A 23,557-nucleotide genomic window follows, 5' to 3' on the forward strand; every position below is an offset into this window, starting at 1 on the left:
GTATATTTTGGTTATGTTCATGTTGGAGTCATGTTAAAATTGCAGGTTTGTGGTCTCTGCCGCAGTTATTTGAACAGCATGTACAGCGTTGCCGCTTCCTTTTGCTGAATTATGTATGTACTGGAAAGAGAATGATGCGCAATGAATGCTGATTCGACTTTTATGGAGGCGAGGTCCAACTACTCACTAAAACATAGAAGCTTATATTCCTGCAAATTGTTCGAAACAATTTCAAGTTAAAATGACTTTCTTGACAGGTGATCAGCTTCTTTCTTGCCACTGGTTTTGCTGTCAGTTTTGAGTTTTGAAGTCCCTTATCAATTATTTATTTGCTGCTATTGAAGCCCCTACTGTTCCAGAGATGCAAGAATCCAAAGCTAGTTATAATAAATACCTTAACAAAGGATTTTTGCTACTGCTGTTTTATCTCTGGGATTCCTTTGCATGGCTATGGTTTCAGTACTTTCATCCATCAACCGAACTGTAAGAAAGGTTTTCTTCAACTGATCTTTTCAGAAACCATACAAATACATATATCTTTACATCCATTACTAATTACTTCACAGTTCATTTCGTCACACCAAACATGGCGTTAGAGTGCTCATTGGTTTCTCCTTCCCAAGAATTCACTGGATGAAGATGATTTCCCTGATTTTCTCTTTGGTCATGAATTTAATCTTGTAGTATGTTCTACCTTAGGATAAAAAAGCAAGAGTTGAGAGAAACATTTTCTATGGATTTTCTATTTCACCCACAACAATTAAGATAATTACACCAAAATAAAGTGCATATTGATTATCTTCAAAATATAGTGCATATTCACTTTCAGCAACTACAACCAGGAAATTAATTATACACAACAACATATATTTCCTCACATTGATGATATTACAAACAAGTTGACCTTACTATTGCAAACGACAAGAACAGAAGTCCTTATTAGATGCCTAGCACACTCCAATTCTCTTGCCATCCGCAAGTCGCCTCCAATACCGAGTGATCTCTTCCTGTATCTCCCTCTCACTCTTTTTAACTACCTTCTTCCCTTCAGTGTTCTCCAGTTTTTCCCTAACAGTAGCAGTTGTGGTGGAAACATGGACAGGAAGAGAGTCCATTTCCTTCAAAACTTGCTCGATATGCGAGACGAGTCTTTCTGCGAGACTGCGGCTGAAATCCTCCCTGACCACAACCCGAAGAACAGCAATGTGCTGGGCATCTGCCGGCATTGTGTATGCTGGAATAATCCAGCCAAACCTTCTCAAATTCTCAGCTATATCAAACACACTGTATTTACTGCTGTCTTTGAGAGAGAAGGCAACAAGAGGCACACCAACATCTTTGGAGACAATGTCAAATCGCCCTGTTTTCTCTAGTCCTTCTTTCAGCACCCTTGTATTTTCCATACAGTTTTCAATGACTCTCTTATAACCCTTGTACAAGACCAAAGTAAAATCAGAACAAAAAAAAAAAGAAAAAAAGAGAGAGAGAGAGAGAGAGAGAGAAAGAAAGATGAAGCACCCTAAATTGCAAATGTATTTCATAAAAGCAGCATTTCAATGACTCTCTTTATTTGCATAGTCTTTGCCCAAAGCATCTTTTTCAAATGGATGGTTTTCAAGATTTCAATTTACAGGCCATTTGCAGCAATAAAAGATAACATGCCGCAAGACAATGTGAGAGAATTGAAGCCATCACAGCTATTAGTTGATTGATATTACTCCTTATATTCAACATACTCGAAAGAAAGATTTAATCAAGAGATCTTACATAACAAAATCTTGATTATCTGAAGGAAAAAAGTGATATCAAATTATCAATATTTCTGCTATCAGAAAATACCCCCTCGGTCCCCAAGAAAATAGGCTTATTTAGTTTCTTCCTAATATACCTCCGTTGATATTGCTCCATTAAAAATCAAATAACTTATGTTACTAAATTATTTTTGAAATTAATAGATTTTACAATTTCAATGCTTATTAAATAAGGGCATATTAATTGTTATGGAAAGTCAATCACTATATTATTTCTCTGTATATTTTGTATTCTGTATTCTCATTTAGGATTTATTATTTAGGATTTCTTCCTAATTAGTAGAACACAATTATAGGAATCAATTGTATATATATACCCATATACAGATTAATTGAAATTAAGGAAAATCATCTCTTTCTACATGGTATCAGAGCAGGTCATCTATCTAGGGTGACTATTTTTCTCACCACCTAACTCAGGAGAGACCTTGGCCGCCGACCGGCCGTTTCGATCCCGATCAACATCGCCGGTGTCGCCTCAACCCCCTCGTTCCACCACTGTGTGCTGTTGCCTGATCCAATACACCATTAAAGGACTTCTGAGGTTTGGCTCTCAAATCCTATTTCGGTATTTGCTTGATTTGTGATTTTGGGTTATTTTGCTGCTATAAGCTCTTTGGATTAGTGTTTCGATTAGTTTTCTTTGTCTCAACAAATGGCAGACAATAAGAATGTTATTTCTGATGTGATTCCAGTGATGACTAAGATCACGGAACACAAACTTAATGGTTCGAATTACCTGGAGTAGAGTAAGACTGTTAGGGTCTATTTGCGTAGCATTGATAAGGATGATCACCTTACTAAAGATCCACCCACTAATGATACATAACAAACTTGGCTAAGGGAGGATGCTCGATTATTTTTACAGCTTCAGAACTCGATTCACAGTGAGGTAATTAGTTTAATTAATCACTGTGAATTTGTTAAGGAATTGATAGATTACTTAGATTTTTTGTATTCTGGTAAAGGGAATATCTCCCATATTTATGATGTTTGTAAGGCATTCTACCGTGCTGAGAAAGAGGATAAGTCTCTCACGGCTTATTTTATGGATTTTAAACGGGTATATGAGGAACTTAATGTATTATTGCCTTTTAGTCCTGATGTGAAAGTTCAGCAGGCTCAACGGGAACAACTGGCTGTTATGAGTTTTCTTGCAGGCCTTCCTTCAGAGTATGAGACTGCTAAATCTCAGATTCTCTCCAGTTCTGAGATTTCCTCTTTGCATGAAACGTTCACACGGGTCCTTCGTACAGAGAGTACCCAATCTTCATAGCCTGCCAGTAGTGCTCTTATTAGCCGTAATCCAAATGGACAACAGGGTAATAGAAGAGGAAGTAGAGGAGGAATTACAGGTAACAGAAGTAATCAGCGTAATGGAGAGGCTAGTTCTAATCAGGACTCAAGAGGAGTCATTTGTTATTATTGCCATGAGCCTGGCCATACAAAATATAATTATCCGCAACTTCAGAGGAAAAATCAGCGATCACAGATGGCAAATATGGCAGCAGAAAATTCTACAGTATCTTCCTCTGAGAAAACTATTTTGGTATTTGCAGAGGATTTTGCACAATTTTCCCAGTATCAGGCATCTCTAAAGCCTACCAGTTCCCCTGTCACTGCGATCGCTGAGTCAGGTAAATCCACTACATGCCTTGTGTCTTCCTCATCCAAAACGGTTATTGATTCTGGTGCGACAGATCACATGACAGGTAATTCTAGTCTTCTATCTCCTTTTCAGTCTAATCTCACTTCCTTTACTGTTACTTTAGCTGATGGTTCTACTTCTTGTGTCATGGGTTAGGCTGAATGAACCCAACCGTCAATTTCTTTGTCTTACATGCGTGTCTACCAAAATTCTCTTTTAATCTACTTTCTGTTAGTAAACTTACTCGTACCTTAAATTATTCTGTTTTCTTGAGGACGCGAGTCAGGTGGTCTCTACATTCTGAAAAATCATGTACTGCGGTCGCTTGTTTGCTCCAGTACCTTAACACCTCTTGAAGCTCATTGTAGATTGGGTCATCCTTCTTTGTCAGCCATGAAAAAGCTGTGTCCTCAATTTCAGTCTTTATCAGTACTAGAATGTGAGTCGTGTCAGTTTGCAAAATATCATCGTTTGCCTTCTGTGTCTAGAGTCAATAAACGGGCTTCATCCCCTTTTGAGTTAGTTCATTCTGATGTTTGGGGTCCTTGTTCTATTACTTCTAAAACTGGATTTCGTTATTTTGTTACTTTTGTTGATGATTACTCTCGTGTTACCTGGTTATATTTAATGAAAAATCGTTCTGAGTTGTTTTCTATCTTTTGTGCCTTTTGTAATGAAATCAAAACTCAATTTAATATTTCTGTGCGCATATTAAGAAGTGACAATGCCAAAGAATACTTTTTAGCACAATTTCAATCTTATATGACACAAAATGGCATTCTTCATCAGTCTTTCTGTGTGGATACCCTATCCCAAAATGGCGTGGCCGAAAGAAAAAATCGGTATCTTCTTGAGGTAACTCGTGCTCTTCTTTTTCAGATGAAAGTTCCTAAACACTTTTAGGGGGATGCAGTTTCTACGGCATATTTTTCGATCAATCATATGCCGTCTTTTGTCCTTAATAGGGATATTCCTTATACTGCTTTGTTTCCTACAAAATCTTTGTTCCCTATTGAACCCCGTATTTTTTGTTGTACTTGTTTTGTGCGTGATGTTCGTTCACAGGTTACTAAATTGGATCCAAAATCTCTCAAATGTTTCTTCCTTGGGTACTCCCGGCCCCAAAAAGGGTACCATTGTTTCTCTCTTACTCTTAATCGTTATCTTGTTTCTGCATATGTCACATTTTTTGAGTCCACTCCATTTTTTCCTCAATCATCTGTGTATGAGAGTCGGGGGGAGGAGGATGATCTCTTAATATATAATGTCCAACCAATGTCTAGTCCTCTCCCACAGCCTGTTCCTTCTATCTCTAGACCTACTCGACCTCCCGTTTTTCATGTTTATTCCAAGAGATTGGAGATTCCTGACTCAGATCCTCCTCCAGCTACTTCGTTGGGAGATCCTGTACCTCATACTGATCATGATTCTGATCTAGACTTACCCATTGCTCTTCGTAAAGGTAAACATTCATGTACTTACCCTATCTCTTTTTTTGTTTCTTATAATCAATTGTCTTCTTGTTCCCGGTGTTTTGTTACATCTTTAGACTCTGTTCCTATCCCTAATACTATTGGTGAGGCACTGTCTCATCTTGGCCGGTGTGCTGCTATGAAAGAGGAAATGGAGACTTTAAATGCTAATGGTACATGGGAACTGTTGCCTTTGCCCACTGGTAAGAAAGCTATTAGTTGCAAATGGGTATTTACAGTAAAGGTAAATCCTGATGGTTCTGTGACTAGGTTAAAAGCACGACTTGTAGCAAAAGGATATGCTCAGACATATGGGGTTAATTACTCTGACACTTTTTCTCCTGTAGCTAAACTTACTTCTATTCGCTTGTTTATCTCTTTAGCAGCTACATATGATTGGCCCTTGCATCAATTGGATATCAAGAATGCTTTCCTTCATGGTGATCTTCAGGAGGAGGTGTATATGGAGCAACCACCTCGGTTTGTTGCTCAGGGGGAGTTGGGTAAAGTTTGTAGGCTTCGAAAGTCTTTTTATGGCTTGAAACAAAGTCCTAGGGCATGGTTTGGGAGATTCAGTGAAGCGGTACAGAAATTTGGTATGCAAAAGAGTAAGTGTGATCACTCAGTATTTTATAGGCAATCTGAGGCTGGTCTGATTCTCCTGGTAGTCTATGTAGATGACATTGTCATCACTGGGAGTGACTCTGCAGGTATTTCATCTCTTAAAACTTTCCTCCAAACCCAGTTTCAGACAAAAGACTTGGGATTGTTAAAGTATTTCTTGGGTATCGAAGTTATGAGAAGTAAGAAGGGTATTTTCTTGTCTCAAAGAAAATATGTCCTCGATCTATTGACAGAGACAGGAAAATTAGGTGCTAAGCCTTGTAGTGCACCAATGACTCCAACTTTACAATTGTTAACAGGGAATAGTGAGTTGTTTGAAGATCCAGATAGATACAAGAGATTGGTAGGAAAATTGAACTACCTTACAGTCACTCGTCCTGACATTGCTTATACCGTTAGTGTGGTAAGTCAATTTATGTCTTCCCCAACTGTTGCTCATTGGAAAGCCTTGGGACAAATCTTGTGTTATCTGAAGGGCGCTCTAGGAAGAGGTTTGCTATATGGTAATCATGGGCATTTGAATATTGAATATTTTTCAGATGCCGACTGGGCTGGATCTAAGGTTGACAGGAGGTCAACTACTGGATATTGTGTTTTTGTTGGAGGAAATTTGGTGTCTTGGAGAAGCAAGAAGCAGAGTATAGTTTCTCAATCTAGTGATAAATCCGAATACAGAGCCATGGCACAATCAGTATGTGAAGTAATGTGAATACTTCAATTATTAGATGAGACAGGTTTTAAGACCTTCCTGCCTGCGAAATTGTGGTGTGATAATCAAGATGCTCTCCATATTGCTTCTAATCCGGTGTTTCATGAGCGGACCAAACATGTTGAGATTGATTGTCACTTTATTCGTGAAAAGATTCAACAACAGATCATCTCAACAGGACACATCAAAACTGGAGAGCAGTTAGGAAATATTTCCACAAAAGCTCTGAATGGAGCTAGGATTGACTACATTTGTAACAAGTTGGGCATGATTAACATCTATGCTCCAACTTGAGGGGGAGTGTTATGGAAAGTCAATCACTATATTATTTCTCTGTATATTTTGTATTATGTATTATTATTTAGGATTTCTTTCTAATTAGTAGAACACAATTATAGGAATCAATTGTATATATATACCCATGTACAGATTAATTGAAATTAAGGAGAATCATCTCTTTCTACGTTAATAAACTAATAAATAAATTATTATTTAAAAAAAAAAAAAGAAAAGTGGCCTAAAATTTGAGACAAATAATTTTAAAAAAAAAGAAAGAAAGTAAGCCTATCGAGACAGAGGGAGTATAAAATATGCAAGTTTATAAAATATGCAAGTTTTGATCTTGAAAAATCCTCTTATGCACAAACATAGCTCTCAGCCTCTGAATCCCATCCTGGACCATCACACCACCCCCCCCCCCCCTTCCCTTCTCTCTCTCTCCACTTGCTCAACAGTGAGACTAAATATAGACCTATCACTTGATTGTGTTGATCTAATTTGTATAAATATTGTTCCTACGTACGGTAATGTAGCATACTGATATATCTTTGCATTACAGATATATCTTTGCATTAGCAATTATTAAAAATTGAAGGAAAAAGAAAAGGAAAGAAAATATTAAAAATTGTAATAGATGCTACAGATGTTGACACACACACATCTACTTTTTAATAAATACTTAAAGACTTTTTAATAAATACTTAAAGACGCATGTTTGTTTTTTAGTCACAGAACATGTTAATGTGTCGGGTGTCTAAATAAAAGTTGAATGCAAAAGATAGCTAAACAAACTTGACATCAATGCCTTAAAGTTGAGGATATAATTGGTATAATTGACAAGATTGGCTAAGATCTCCATAATTTTTGTGTTTTTTTAAGCTGATTGGCCAACTTAAATTATTAGGTGAGAGTACATGGAGTAGATTTTCATATCTAACTAAACATCTTTCCAAGTGTACCGACTTCTAGGATGAATCTAGTTTTACAATATGTTTGATGGAAGTTTATTTACTTGATTGATGCTACTCAATATATGTTCTTCGCACAATGTGCCATACATAATATCAACAACACGCATTGTATTAAGTCTCCCATCTTAAAATGGGAATCAAACTGCATTGCTAGATACCTGCTATTTGTCATCTTGAACAAGTGGGAAAATATAATGGGATCTTGGAAAGTAAAAAATGCAGATCAATTTGCATAGAAATGATATTAAAAAAATAAAAATAAATAATACAATTAGATTTGAGTCAACTCTGAACCTGTATCTCTTTTCAGGTATAATATTAAGAGTTTACCTCAAAACCAAGCCTTATAAACTGATAATATTGAGCAATAATTTGACTAGAGCCTGCCAAAATGAGGAAACCAAAATGGAGTTAATAAAATGAAAAAGCTACTAAAAGAACAAAGGCACAAATGGTTCATCTTTTAGAAAAAGAGGAGAGGGACACCCAGAAGAAGTGAGAGAAAACCTTAGTTAATAAAGGCCAGGGGGAAGATGAGCTTATCTAATTTCAATAATGCAAGTAAAACATGAATCTAGAAGACGATTCAATAAAAGATGCGACATATATATAACATCTTAAATGAAGTTCTAGGCAGGCCAGGCCACTATTCAAGGCTATATCTCTAACCAAATCCATCCCCATATAATAAAAACATATCAATATTTTACTAATCAGGTAGTCTGCAACAGGTCAGGACTTATAAATGCACATCTCAAGCCTGCCTACCTTAGACAGCCCTCAAATAAAAGAAAAACTTTGTTGGCAGCAAAATATTGGAAAGATAAACCACAGGCACTTCATGAAAGCAGTCATATAGAAAAACGAAAGATATCACTTATGATCTATGACCGATTAAGCTCTAATTAGTTTTGTTGGTTTACATGTTAGGGGGAGAGGAACTCGACCTGGGACATTTCCCTAGCTGAGAGATTCACCTAGTATCAAGCTAAGCTTGTGGGTGTATCAAGCTCTAATTTCAGTTCTTATAGTCAATATCTCACTTTTAAAACCAGAAGGACATCAAGAATGTGGAACAAACTTAAACCAAAAGACAAGCACAAATGTGGTAAGCTTATTCTTTTTCTTTCCCCTTTATTTTTCTGAATCGTTTTTCCTCTCATGCTTACCAAATACCTTTTGAGAAGTTTAGAGTGAAAGTGGGTTGATCAGATCCAAGGTAGTTAATGTGAAATATAAGCTCCTCCGGCAAGTCTTCTTTAGCTCTCCAGATGACCCAACCAACACCAGCATAAACAAGGCCATACTTATGCCCACTTACATTAATACTCTTCACCAATGGCAAACGGAAGTCCCATAGAAGATCTGGGCAAACAAAAGGAGCAATGAAGCCTCCACTGGCAGCATCAACATGAATTGGGGTGTTCCATCCGGTCTCCTCATTCTTTTTAGTGAGTAGTTCATTAAGAAGCTTCACATCTTCAAACTCTCCTGTCAGGGTTGATCCCAAAATGGCTGCAACACAGATTGTATTCTCATCCACCATCTCAACTGCCTTCACAGGGTCCATCACATAATATCCCTCTGTCAGCTTCACCTCCTTTAGTTCAACTTCAAAGTACCTTGCAAATTTCTCCCAGCAGACCTGTGTAACATAATTTGTGGAGCATTTAACAAAATGCGACAAATGACTGAAATTCTAAATAAAAATCAATAGCAACAATAAGTAAAATGGCAATAAAGTTCATGCTAGGGTGATCCCCCATTCACCCTTCTCTACCAGAGTAAAGTTAGAAAAGTAGGAGATCAAAATAGATTTTTTTTAACCTTTATAGATTAATTGAAGAGGTTTTTGATTATTTAAAGTGGATGTATCAAATCCAAAATAGAATGGTAACCATTTAATCTGTGTATCATACAAAACTTGGAAGCACACAAAGATTCCAATATCATCACAAAGAAACAAGTGAGGGAAGTATTGGAATGCCAAGCTCCAATAGCAAATTTTGGAGCCAAACTAGTAATAACGCTGTAGCAGCAATGCTGTTGTTCTTCGCTTTAGTGGATCAATGAGCACAAGCACACAAATCTAAAACATACACAATAAAGAGAAACGAAGAAGAATGGATACAAGATTTATGTGGTTTCACGGGTAAGATAAAAGAAAAAGTTTCACTATGATAACTTTCATAACCTGGTAAAAGGAAGAAATTACAATATATTTGCTTTAGATTTCACCACGACATGCTCAAGAAGAAAATGACTCAGTTCCTTGTACCACATGCAAGGAGTTTGGTTTTCCAAATTTCAATAAAGAGAAACGAAGAAGAATGGATACAAGATTTATGTGGTTTCACGGGTAAGATAAAAGAAAAAGTTTCACTATGATAACTTTCATAACCTAGTAAAAGGAAGAAATTACAATATATTTGCTTTAGAATTCACCACGACATGCTCAAGAAGAAAATGACTCAGTTCCTTGTACCACATGCAAGGAGTTTGGTTTTCCAAATTTTAAATAGCTCAGTGAGGTCAACAAAAAAAAATGATGTCGCAAAGTAGAGTCAACAACTCCAAATGATTGAGCCACATACAATTCCTCAAATATAGTTAGAATGGTAGATGACCACATTGTTCACATTTAAGCGGCTCGTGAAATAAAGCATTAAGTGGAGATTTGAGATGCCATAGAAAATAAAAAACACAATTGATTACATAGATTATTGCTTGAAATGCAAAAGAAAAAAAAAAAGGGAGAGAAGCATGATGAAGTAACATTAAGCTGTTTCAACAATGCGCTTGTCTTTTCTCTACCATCACACAATGTCTAGCGAAATCAGAAATTACATGCTTGGATAAAAAAGTTTCAACTTTAATGTATCCCCTGACAAATTAAATAGAGATAAAAGGCGTATTGAAGTATGTTATTGCTTGAGAATGTAGGAGATAGGACTAAAATACCTAATTTATTCTCATAGGATAGAGGAGATATACTTGGTAAAATGTTGGATAAAATATATGCTGAGATTCAAAAGAAAATATAGGAGTAGGAGTGGGACCCCAGATTAAATGAAGAAACAAATGTTGTAATAGGACCCCAGTTTTTTGAACCAGATGAAGTGAAGTTTAGTAGAAAAATGGTGAAGCTAACGGTAGACATAAAGGTAAACATTACAAAATGGAAACACTGAAATGAGCTCACCAAGAAAATATTTTATGTTGCTTGCAGGAAAAAAGCTACTGGTAGCTGTTAGTAGTATGCCCTAGAGCATATCATTTAGTATGTATCTTATACATATTTTTATTAATAAAAGGCATTTCCACTTTTCCGTTTACATAATATATTTATGTGTAATAGAAAAGGTCCATTGATATTTTGTTAGAAATATTATTCTTAAGTTGTTAAGAATATGAGTGACAATATTTCTAGCACAAAGTATCATAAATAGGTTCACAATCGAAGATACTTCATAATAAGGACATGACTTATCCAGAAAGATTGTATTCATGTTTGTTCCCAAGTTATTTATATGAGATATAAATAAGATGGAATGGTGAGTCTTATGCCATATAACAAACATGATAGGCACTTATACATGATAAGTAAGCCAAACCAGTGACACTTATGACAAGCACATGGAGTTTACTCTTGTCAATGTTTTGTCATAAATCATATCAGTGCATATAATCTTTAGACCTGAGATAGCACAGTTATCTTGTATATAGGTAGTTTGAGTTTGATACTACTTTCATACTTGTACTGTGTATGGGTATATGGGCATGTGTTGTGTCATGACTCAGGGATGGGGTTGGGACATGCTTGTTCAACCAGCTACGTACTGGGGTGGAAACTTCGTGTCCCACATCGGAAACGGGAAGAAAAGATTTGGGCCATATATGTGGGAGTCTTCCTCACACAGTCGCGCGCTTTTGGGAATGAAACCTCCCAAGGGACAAATCCGTGAGGCCCATGGGCCAAAGCGGACAATACCGATCGGAGATGGATTGGGCATTACAATTTGGTATCGAGTGGACTCCCTTTAGTACGGTGTGGTGCGAGGACGCAGGCGGAAGCCGTGGGCTTGTCATGACCCAGGGATGGGGTTGGGACATGCTTGTTCAACCAGCTACGTACTGGGGTGGAAACTTCGTGTCCCACATCGGAAACGGGAAGAAAAGATAAGTTGATGGTTTGTAACCCCTAGTGACGCGTTTTAAAACCGTGAGGGCTTCGGCCTAGAGCGGACAATATCACTAGTGGGCCGGGCCATTACATTTGTGGTATCAGAGCTACTCCGCGTGCAACCTTGAACGATGGTGGGGCAAACCTCACTGAGGGCCGAGTCCCATAAGGGGGTGGATTGTAACACCCTAGGCAAATCCCACATCGACAAAACACGGGAGAGATGCTGGGTTTATAAGTTAGTGGTTTGTAACCCCTAGTGACACGTTTTAAAACCGTGCGGGCTTCGGCCTAGAGCGGACAATATCACTAGTGGGCCGGGCCGTTACAGGCCGAAGCCCGTACGGTTTTAAAACGCGTCACTAGGGGTTACGAACCACCAACTTATAAACCCAGCATCTCTCCCGTGTTTTGTCGATGTGGGATTTGCCTAGGGTGTTACATGTTGGCTCCTACTAGTTATATATGGAGGTAGGTGTTGATCAAGATGGAATCTGTTCCTCTAAGTAAACTCAACTCAACTCAACTCAACTAAGCCTTTATCCCAAAAATTTGGGGTCGGCTATATGGATTCGCTTTTTCCACTCTGAACGATTTTGGGTTAAATCCTCAAAAATGTGTAATGCTTCTAAGTACTACTCTCCTCCAAGTCAATTTAGGTCTACCCCTTTTTTTCTTTCTATCCTCTAGCCTAATGTGTTCTACTTGTCTAACTGGAGCCTCCGTATGTCTACGCTTCACATGACCAAACCACCTCAATCTCCATTCTCTCAACTTATCTTCAATTGGCACCACTCCTACCTTTTCTCTAATACTTTCAATACGGACTTTATCTAGTCTAGTATGACCACTCATCCACCTTAACATTCTCATCTCTGAAACTCTAATCTAAGATGCATACGACTCTTTCATGCCCAACACTCACTACCATATAGCATAGCCAGTCGTATGGTCATGCGGTAAAATTTTCCTTTTAATTTATTGGGAATCTTACGATCACATAAAACTCCCGTGGCACGCCCACTTCAACCATCCGCTTTAATCCTATGACTAACATCCTCCTCACATCCCCATCTACTTGAAAGATCGAGCCTAGATATTTAAAGTGATTACTTTGAGACAGTGCCACTCCATTCAAACTAACTCCTTCCTATCACGGTTGGCCTTCACTGAACTTGCAATGCATGTATTCTATCTTCGTTCTACTTAACTTAAAACCCTTTGACTCTAGAGTACTTCTCCAAAGTTCTAGCTTCCTATTGACTCCTTCTCGTGTCTCATCTATCAGAACAATATCATCCGCAAACATCATGCACCAAGGAATACTCTCTTGTATATGTTTCGTCAGTTCATCTAAAACTAATGTAAAATCCTATTTTAATTGTTCTTGATGTTTCAAGTTCCTGGCCAGGACAGATAGATTTATTCAGAAAAGAGTTTCTAATGAGAAAATCTTTTTAATCAAGAACTGGAATTAAAAGAGAACATAATATTCATAGCAAATGGGATTTGACATAAACCATGACTCCAGCTTGAGTTGGGATTTTGTAACAGAGAGATTCTAGTGCATGATAACATATGATTATAGGTTCATTTAAGGTAAACCTTATTACTAATTGGGTGTCCATGTCATGCTATGCTAAGTGTTAACCATGGTCTATGAGTTGCATAAAATGATTTAGAGAAATCATTTATGGTAAGAAAGAGTTCTGATGATATTAAGAGTTGATATCATGTCTCATTGCCAATTAGTGATGAGCCTAGTAAGTCACATACATACACAAGTTATCACCTATTAAATATAATTTAATTAATTAATTAAAAAGTTTAATTGATTAATTAAATAGGTTTGGTTTGCAATTAGATTGCAAAGTCCCTAGCATGACTTGAAACCAAATCTAGATTATTGGATGTATAGTATAAGTTAAATTTATATTTAAAGTGTTTAAATATGAATTTAATTAATGAGAAATTAATTAATAGAGATTAATTAATTAATTTATATTTGATATAAATTGATTAGAATAAGAGAAATAATTATTTTGGGTTAAGAACTCAAAATTAAGACACGGACATTTTTGTCATTTCACAGTATGACATGTGGCATCATGAGATGGTGACACATAGGATTACATATAAGCTTGCCAAATGTTTTTTTTAATCATGTAAGATGATTAAAATCAAGATTAAATATAGGTTTGACACTTGGCACAATGTGATTGGGTCAATTAAACCTAGAATCAATTAAAGGGTGACATGTGGCAAGGGTTTAATGTGTTGACCTAGCTATATAAGTGTTGTTATGAGAAAAAATAAGACAACCAGCAACCACTCCTCCTTTGTCACGCCATTTTGAGGCTCTTCATCTATTCTTCTTCATCTCTCATCAATTCAAAGAGATTAGCCATCAATCTCTTGAATTAAGAACACTAGAAATTGTTTCTAGTATCCTGTTTACATCTCTAATCTCTTAAAAGGCAGAACTTGAATTTCTAATTAATAGAAAAAGCTTTAGAAGCTGTTCAAGGGCTGCCATAAGTGTTCTTAGTGTGGACAAGCTAGAGGGACAACATCTAGTGCCCTGAAGACGAATCTCAAAGGCACAGACACGCTGTAGTGCATCAAGAGGTTAGTGTAATCGTTCTTGAATTAATCTAGGGTTTTTAAATTAATCTGATTAATTTAAAAATCTTAAATGGCAAATACAGATCAAAAAACATATTAAAAGAGTTTTAATATGTTATTTATCATTGAAATCAAATAGATAAAAATAAATCTTGCATGATGCATGTGACCCTAGGTGAAAATTTTTGAATTCAATGGTATAAATTTGTGTTTTTCACGCTTCTGTTCCTTCAATTGGTATCAGAGCCACTATATTTGCCATTTAGATTGTTGATTATATGATTTAATTGTGTATTATGATCATGAGATGATTTATCCATTGCTGGTTGCAATGGAGGTTTGGCGGCATGCTTGAAAAACACTATCAATGGTGCGCATGGTTTGGCTTTCATGGGTGGTTCAAGGTTTGGCTTTTAATTCTGCAATTGTTGTATGATCTAAGGCCTATTCTTTGACTAATTAAAGTGTTTAATTAGTAGTTTTAATCACACAATTAAATTATGATTCAAATCAAAATTTTAAAAATTGTTTGAATGTGATTCAAATCTGAATTTTAAAAGTTGTTTGAATGTGATTCAAATCTGAATTTTTAAAGTTGTTTGAATCATATTTAAATATGATTTTTTAAAGTTGATTGAATAATATTCAAATTTGATTTTTTAAAAAATGTTTGAATGTGATTCAAATCTGATTTTTTAAAAAATATTTGAATGTGATTCAAATCTGAATTTTTAAGGTTGTTTGAATGTGATTCAAATCTGAATTTTTAAATTTATTTGAATCATATTCAAATCTGAATTTTTAAGTTAAATATGAGATATTCAATTTAATTTAAGTATGTATGTTTTATTTAATTGTTAAATAGTGATATGCATGATGGATGATCATGGACTATAAAAGACCAATGTGATTGGATTTATTTCTTTTATGTTTCTTTAGCATTGTAAATTAATTAATTTATTTTGGGCATGTATTATTAAGTTTATAGTAATTTTTGGATTGTAATTTTATTTATTTAAGTTCTTGTAAATTCACCTTGGTGTGCCAAGGATTACTATGTAATATTGGATTGCAAGAAGTTCAAGGAGGTCAAGAGCATTGGTAGGACCAGTGGGAGGAATTCAAGATCAAGTGTTGATTATGTATTCCTTCAGCAACTCTTGTAAATTGAATGAAATGCACCTAGAAATGCCCTGATTCAATTCTTGGTGGCTCAGAATTGAATCCCTTAGAAAGTCCATGATCATACCATATTTACTACTTATCCATGAATGCATGAGATGTATGGGAATGTATGCAATTATATAATATATGCATGCTAAATGGATAATGTGCAAAGTGAGACCTTAATAGTAATTAGGATGACAATAAAATCTTCCAAACAAATGATTAAGTTGGAAATGCTATAATTAAAGTAATTATAACATAGGCTCTCCATTGGGGTAATTATTTTTAGAAATTTTAAATAGTTGCATAAGATGCAATTAATTTAAGAGATTTTCTTAAGAATAATTTTTAAGCATGAGATGTTGTAAATATGTAAATGGTTTGATGGCCAATATTGGATGTACCTGAGGACATTAAAATTATTTGCATAATTACTGGCTCAATGGGATCAACTTAACTAATGCAAGATAAGTCAATAATGGATGTATCTGAGATTTTGAGCATTAGGGGCTAGGTAAATGATTGAACCTCACATGAGATGTGATGAGCAAGGAGTTGCTCACTTATAATTTATTGTAATTCCAATAATGGATGTACCTGAGGATGATCAATAGAATTATAAGAATTCAATCACCCACTAGAAATCCATCCAACTAGGATTTCCGTTTTCTACTTTGGAAGTGTAGGATTCGCTAAGTTAGTGGGAGGACCAATTTGATTAAAACACCATAATCATTTTGGTTAATTACATGATACATTTACTAATTAATCTGTTTATTTTTGCAATTAATTTTCTGATAATAATGAGCACAGAACAACCACCACCATCCAATATCATTGCAAGCATACTTGATCGCAATAGGTTGACAGGACCTAATCTGTCTGATTGGCTAAGAAATTTGAAACTTGTCCTGAACCTTGAACATATAGGATATGTTCTAGATTCAAATGTTCTTGGTCCCTTACCTCCAGAGGCCACTCAAGAGGAACATGAAACTTTGGACAAGTGGAAGGAGCATGATATGAGAGCTAAGTGTTACATGCTTGCTTCCATGAGTAATGAGTTACAGAAGCAACATGAGAACATGCAGAGTGCGAGTGAGATCCTCCTTCACCTACAAGAGTTGTATGGTGAGCATAGCAGGAATGCTAGGTATGAGATATCTAGACAGCTATTCCGTATGAGGATGTCTGAGGGACAGAATATTGGGGATCATGTCCACAAGATGATTTGGCTGATTGAGCAGTTGGAACATCTTGACTTCAACATGGATTTCCAACTATAGATGGATTTGATCCTTCTGTCCCTTCCTGAGTTTTTTGGGAATTTTGTGACAAATTTCCATATGACTAAACAGGAATGCACCTTAGCTGATTTACTCAACATGCTGGTTATTGCCCAAAAGAATATGCCGGGTAATAAAGGAAAAGAGGTAGCTTTGATTGCTTCTTCTTCTGCTGGAAAGTCCAACAAGAAGAAGGGCAATAAGAAAAAAAAAATCTCAGATTCCTAGTCCTTCTAAGAAAATAGCTAAACAGAAAAGGAAAACCAAAGCTGATAAAGGCAAAGGAAAGTGTTTCCACTGCCAACAGGAAAGTGTTTCCATTGCCAACAGGAAAGTGTTTCCACTGGCCAGAGTATAGCAATCTAAATGAATGCAATGCCATAGTGAAAACCAACTCAAGTTCAAAATATATTTGGCACTTAAGGTTATGTCATGTTGTAGAAGATAGGATTACAAAATTGGAGAAAATGGGGATTCTATCCTCATTGGGCTCTGAGCCTACTCCAATTTGTGAATCTTGCCTTCAGGGCAAAATGACTAGATCACCCTTTGTTGGACAAGGGCTAAGGGCTGAAAATATTTTGGAGCTAATACATAGTGATATATGTGGTCCATTTAAGGAAATGGCTAAAGGCGGTTTTCATTATTTTATTACCTTTACTGATGATAAATCAAGGTTTGGGTATTTGTATTTGATGAAATACAAACATGAATCATTTGAAAAAATCAAAGAATTTAAATCTGAAGTAGAAAATCAAACAAGAAAGAGTATTAAAGCTCTTCGATCAGATCATGGAGGTGAATATTTGAGTACTGAATTTGATGAATACTTGAGAGAGCACGGCATTGTTTCCCAGCTGACTCTTCCAGGAGCGCCATAGATGAATGGTGTATCTGAAAGGAGAAATCATACCCTATTGGATATGGTACGTAGTATGATGATCTATACTGATATGCCAATCTCCTTTTGGGGATTTGCATTAGAATCAGCTTTGTATATTCTGAATAGGATTCCATCAAAATCAGTTTATTCCACACCTTATGTGATATGGCATGGAAGAAAACCAAGTTTTAAGCATGTTAAGATTTTGGGTTGTCCAGCTTATATCAAAAAGCTGAACATTGATAAATTGGAGACCAGATCAGAAAATGGTCGATTTGTTGGATATCCAAAAGATAGTTTTGGATATTATTTATATTTACCTACTTCACAAAAGGTTGTGATAAGTAGAGATGCCACATTTCTTGAACAACAGTTTGTTCAAGAAGGAGGTAAAGGAAGGCAAATAGAGTTAGAATTGGAAAATTCTGACCAACCAACAGATCAGATGGATATAGATCCATCTAGTCAACCTACACCCGTTGATAAAACATCTACAGTTGTTCCTCGTAGAACAACCAGGGTATCTCACCCACCAGTGAGATATGGTTTCCTTCATGAAGAAGAACAAAAGTTGTCTACTCATGAAGAAGTAGATCATGGAGATGATCCACTTACCTATAAAGAAGCTATATCAGATATAGACTCTTCAAAATGGATTGATGCTATGAAATCCGAAATTGATTCCATGTATAAGAATCAAGTTTAGGATCTTGTTGACCCACTTGAAGGTATTGTACCTATAGGGAACAAATGGATTTTCAAGAAGAAAATTGGTTCTGACAGAAAGGTAGAGACCTATAAGGCAAGGCTAGTAGCGAAAGGGTTTCGCCAAAGGCAAGGAATCGACTATGAGGAGACTTTCTCGCCTGTTGCCATGCTTAAATCAATTAGGATTTTATTAGCAATAGCTGCATACTATGATTATGAGATTTGGCAGATGGATGTCAAAACAGCTTTTCTCAATGGATACATTGAAGAAAACATTTTCATGGAACAACCTAGGGGTTTTGAATCCCAAGATGGTTCCAAGGTATGCAAGCTAAAGCGATCCATTTATGGGTTGAAACAAGCTTCGAGGAGTTGGAACATCCATTTTGATGAAGCCATTAAATCCTTTGGTTTTATCAAAAATGAGGATGAGCCATGTGTATATAATAAGGTTAGTAACAGTGCTATCACTTTCCTTATCTTATATGTGGATGACATACTGTTGATGGGTAATGACACAAGTATGTTGACAACTATAAAGGTATGGTTGTCAAATATATTCTCCATGAAAGACTTAGGGGAGATAACCTATATTCTTGGGATTCGCATATATAGAGATAGAGCGAAAAGAATAATTGATTTATCCCAAAAGTTTATACTTGGAAAAGGTGTTAAAGAGGTTTAACATGCTTGATTCCAAGAGAGGATTGTTACCAGTGAGACATGGTATCCATCTTTCTAAAGAGATGTCTCCAAAGACACCTGAAGAAAGAGATAAGAAGGCTAGGATTCTATATGCTTCGGCTATTGGAAGTTTAATGTATGCAATGTTGTGTACTAGGCTGGATATCGCATATGCTGTTAGTTTGACTAGCAGGTATCAATCCAATCCAGGTTTGGAATACTGGATAGCTGTCAAGAATATCCTTAAGTACTTGAGAAGAACTAAGGATTTATTCTTGATTTATGGAGGTGGAGACTTGCAATTGAATGGTTATACTGATTCTGATTTCCAATCAGATATCGATGATAGAAAGTCTACCTCTGGATATGTGTTCATTTTTAATGGAGATGCGAGGTTGGAAGAGTTCCAAACAGAGCACATTGCAGATTCCACTACGAGGTCGAGTATATTCTCGCATCGATGTCGCAAAGGAAGTCGCTTTTGGATAAAGAAGTTCGTGATAGAACTTACAGTAGTTCCTTTCATTGAGTCAGCAGTTCCACTACACTGTGACAATAATGGAGCAGTCATACAGGCTAAGGAACTAAGGTCTCACCCAAAATCCAAACACATAGAAAGGCACTACCACATTATCAGAGATATAGTTGGGCAAGAAGATGTAGTCATGCAGAAAATAGCATCAGCTGAAAATCCAGCTGATCCATTCACTAAGCCTATGTCATAGACTCAGTTAGACCGACAACTTGAGAAGATAGGTCTAAGATATTGTAATGAATGGCTCTAGTGCTAGTAGGATATTGTTAGTAGTATGCCCTAGAGTATATCATTTAGTATGTATCTTGTACATATTTTTATTAATAAAAGGCATTTTCACTTTTCCATTTACATAATATATTTATGTGTAATAGAAAAGGTCCATTGATATTTTATTAAAAATATTATTCTTAAGTTGTTAAGAATATGAGTGACAATATTTCTAGCACAAAGTATCATAAATAGGTTCACAATCGAGGATACTTCATAATAAGGACATGACTTATCCAGAAAGATTGTATTCATGTTTGTTCCCAAGTTATTTATATGAGATATAAATAAGATGGAATGGTGAGTCTCATGCCATATAACAAACATGATAGGCACTTATACATGATAAGTAGGCCGAACCAATGACACTTATGACAAGCACATGGAGTTTACTCTTGTCAATGTTTTGTCATAAATCATATCAGTGCATATAATCTTTAGACCTGAGATAGCACAGTTATCTTGTATATAGGTAGTTTGAGTTTGATACTGCTTTCATACTTGTACTGTGTATGGGTATATGGGCATGTGTTGGCTCCTACTAGTTATATATGGAGGTAGGTGTTGATCAAGATGGAATCTGTTCCTCTAAGTAAATAGAGATAAAATCCTATGTTCATTTAATTGTTCTTAATGTTTCAAGTTCCTGGCCAGGACAAATAGATTTATTCAGAAAAAAGTTTCTGATGAGAAAATCTTTTTAATCAAGAACTGGAATTAAAAGAGAACATAATATTCATAGCAAATGGGGTTTGACATAAACCATGACTCCAGCTTGAGTTGGGATTTTGTAACAGAGAGATTCTAGTGCATGATAACATATGATTATAGGTTCATTTAAGGTAAACCTTATTACTAATTGGGTGTCCATGGCATGCTATGCTAAGTGTTAACCATGGTCTATGAGTTGCATAAAATGATTTAGAAAAATCATTTATGGTAAGAAAGAGTTCTGATGATATTAAGAGTTGATATCATGTCTCATTGCCAATTAGTGATGAGCCTAGTAAGTCACATACATACACAAGTTATCACCTATTAAATATAATTTAATTAATTAATTAAAAAGTTCAATTGATTAATTAAATAGGTTTGGTTTGCAATTAGATTGCAAAGTCCCTAGCATGACTTGAAATCAAATCTAGATTATTGGATGTATAGTATAAGTTAAATTTATATTTAAAGTGTTTAAATATGAATTTAATTAATGAGAAATTAATTAATAGAGATTAATTAATTAATTTATATTTGATATAAATTGATTAGAATAAGAGAAATAATTATTTTGGGTTAAGAACTCAAAATTAAGACACAGGGACATTTTTGTCATTTCACAGTATGACACGTGGCACCATGAGATGGTGACACATGGGATTACACGTAAGCTTGCCAAATGTTTTTTTTTAATCATGTAAGATGATTAAAATTAAGATTAAATATAGGTTTGACACTTGGCATAATGTGATTGGGTCAATTAAACCTAGAACCAATTAAAGGGTGACATGTGGCAAGGGTTTAATGTGTTGACCTAGCTATATAAGTGTTGTTATGAGAAAAAATGAGACAACCAGCAGCCACTCCTCCTTTGTCACACCATTTTGAGGCTCTCTATCTATTCTTCTTCATCTCTTATCAATTCAAAGAGATTAGCCATCAATCTCTTGAATTAAGAACACTAGAAATTATTTCTAGTATCCTGTTTACATCTCTAATCTCTTAAAAGGCAGAACTTGAATTTCTAATTAATAGAAAAAGCTTTAGAAGCTGTTCAAGGGCTGCCATAGGTGTTCTTAGTGTGGACAAGCTAGAGGGACAACATCTGGTGTCCTGAAGACGAATCTCAAAGGCACAGACACGCTGCAGTGCATCAAGAGGTTAGTGTAATCGTTCTTGAATTAATCTAGGGTTCTAAAATTAATCTGATTAATTTAAAAATCTTAAATGGCAAATACAGATCAAAAACCATATTAAAAGAGTTTTAATATGTTGTTTATCATTGAAATCAAATAGATAAAAATAAATCTTGCATGATGCATGTATCCCTAGGTGAAAATTTTTGAATTCAATGGTATAAACTTGTGTTTTTCATGCTTCCGTTCCTTCAGTAGCATCACTACTGCAATATATGGAAAAACCTGTCAATCAATGTCTTAACTTCAAAACTCTCTCTCTCTCTCTCTCTATGCATAACCAGATTGCACTTCTAAAACTAAGCAGAATGACAAGTCGAAAAACAATTTAAAACTCACTTGCACATTAGCTCCAGTCACAATGTTGGGCTTATCATATGGTTTGCCCTCTGCCTTTCTCTTGTTTTGCCACTTCCTTTTAAAAGCTAATCCAGCCAGCATTATTGCCTCTGATGATCCCACAGTCCCCACGCCGATTGCAGTTTCATCATCTCCAACAGGAGCATGGAGCAGGTGAGCTATCATATTCACACACCGATTCTGCAGGGCCAAAATTACGATGTGACAAACAGATCTCGTATCTTCAAAGAAATTAAGCCTTGCCCATTAAATTACTAATTGCAATAAAATTTATCACAGAATGAAAACTCAGAAAGAAGAAATTTTGCCAGAATTACTTTTGTTGGATTAAGGCCCTGCCACCGTTTCTCTTTTCTCAGACTGTGTATTACCCCATAACTATAGGTATATCAACTTCTTTAAATAACCAAAAAAATAAGGGATTGTGACCATGGCTATTACAAAGCTGGCAACAATTCTTTACACAAATGGCATGATCTTTGTCATAGATATTTCAGATTAAACACATGCATACACAAGGAGTAGGGGGAAGGAACATTTACATTACACAGAAACCAAAACTTCCCAAATAGATATTCTCAATTACATAATTTACAAGTAACAATAGTAGTGAACGTGTTTCGACTGGGACATGTGCAGAACTCCAATCATATTTGCAAAGTGAAACTCAAGTTTGCAACAAACAAAGCAATAAGCCAATAGAACTTTAGTTTAAATATAGGAAAACATTTGTACACAAAATACACATGCTTCATTTTCATTTATTCTTATTTGATTGTTGGTTTGGCTACTGGAGTTGATTCTTGGGCAGCTTGACCCATTTCACTTTCACACAACAAAAAGAAAAAAAATTTCTATACTGTTTAGTTTACATAATAAATAATTACAGAATGAATAAAAAAAGGTCTAAATAAATAAACCTGGAGCTCAGTGGTAACAGGGTACTCATCCATATCAACATAATTCTTGTTCATAGAAGCCATAATGAGATCATTGCACTCAGGCTCCATCCAAGTGGTGACAAAAGAAGCCAAGTTAAGCCTTGGATTCCCATCCAGCATCAGCTCATCATTGATCACCTGATACGCTGCTTCCTTGGGCATCGACTTCTCTGGCATCTTAAACCTGCATATATATTATAAGACTGAGAAGAGGAAATTATTGGAAGGAAGAAAGAGAAAATAATGAAGGGTACCTTGGAACAGGAGCGCGAACATATCTGGAAGCAAAAGTGGAGTGCAGAAGCGCATCGGAGTCGGCAGCAATGGTGCTAGCGATGACCATCCTTGTTGAGTTATTCTTATGAGAATGAGAAGTGGATTAATATGCACAAGTATTCCTGAGAAGACAAGATATATAAAGAAGAAGCAACTGTTACTGATGGTAGTGGAAGAGGCTGATGGTGAGTTGCTTTCCAAAAGTGAAGGCTCAT

At 35.8% G+C, this 23,557-nt stretch overlaps 1 protein-coding gene across 1 annotated transcript; it reads right to left on the bottom strand.

The window, feature by feature from the left end:
• Nucleotides 1–769: 769 nt before the first annotated feature.
• LOC110647677 (glutamate decarboxylase) lies at nucleotides 770–23,557 on the bottom strand. Its single transcript, XM_058131757.1, has 6 exons — nucleotides 23,321–23,557; nucleotides 23,046–23,250; nucleotides 22,105–22,305; nucleotides 8,691–9,159; nucleotides 7,845–7,897; nucleotides 770–1,430 (listed from the first exon to the last, which is right to left on the bottom strand). Exons 1-6 carry the CDS (start codon nucleotides 23,407–23,409, stop codon nucleotides 948–950), a joined length of 1,500 nt encoding a protein of 499 aa, XP_057987740.1. The 5' UTR covers nucleotides 23,410–23,557; the 3' UTR covers nucleotides 770–947.

This window comes from Hevea brasiliensis, chromosome 13 (genome assembly GCF_030052815.1).
Source record: "Hevea brasiliensis isolate MT/VB/25A 57/8 chromosome 13, ASM3005281v1, whole genome shotgun sequence".
Taxonomy (NCBI): domain Eukaryota; kingdom Viridiplantae; phylum Streptophyta; class Magnoliopsida; order Malpighiales; family Euphorbiaceae; genus Hevea; species Hevea brasiliensis.

What these genes read in the sequence shown, in the direction of transcription:
- LOC110647677 (XM_058131757.1), bottom strand. Translation starts at nt 23,409, where the DNA reads ATGGTCATCGCTAGCACCATTGCTGCCGACTCCGATGCGCTTCTGCAC. An exon ending in GTTCGCGCTCCTGTTCCAAG is followed by an intron (nt 23,251 to 23,320) that starts GTACCCTTCATT and finishes ATATATATGCAG; the next exon opens with GTTTAAGATGCCAGAGAAGT. An exon ending in TTATAAGGCTTGGTTTTGAG is followed by an intron (nt 1,431 to 7,844) that starts GTAAACTCTTAA and finishes GTCTTGTACAAG; the next exon opens with GGTTATAAGAGAGTCATTGA.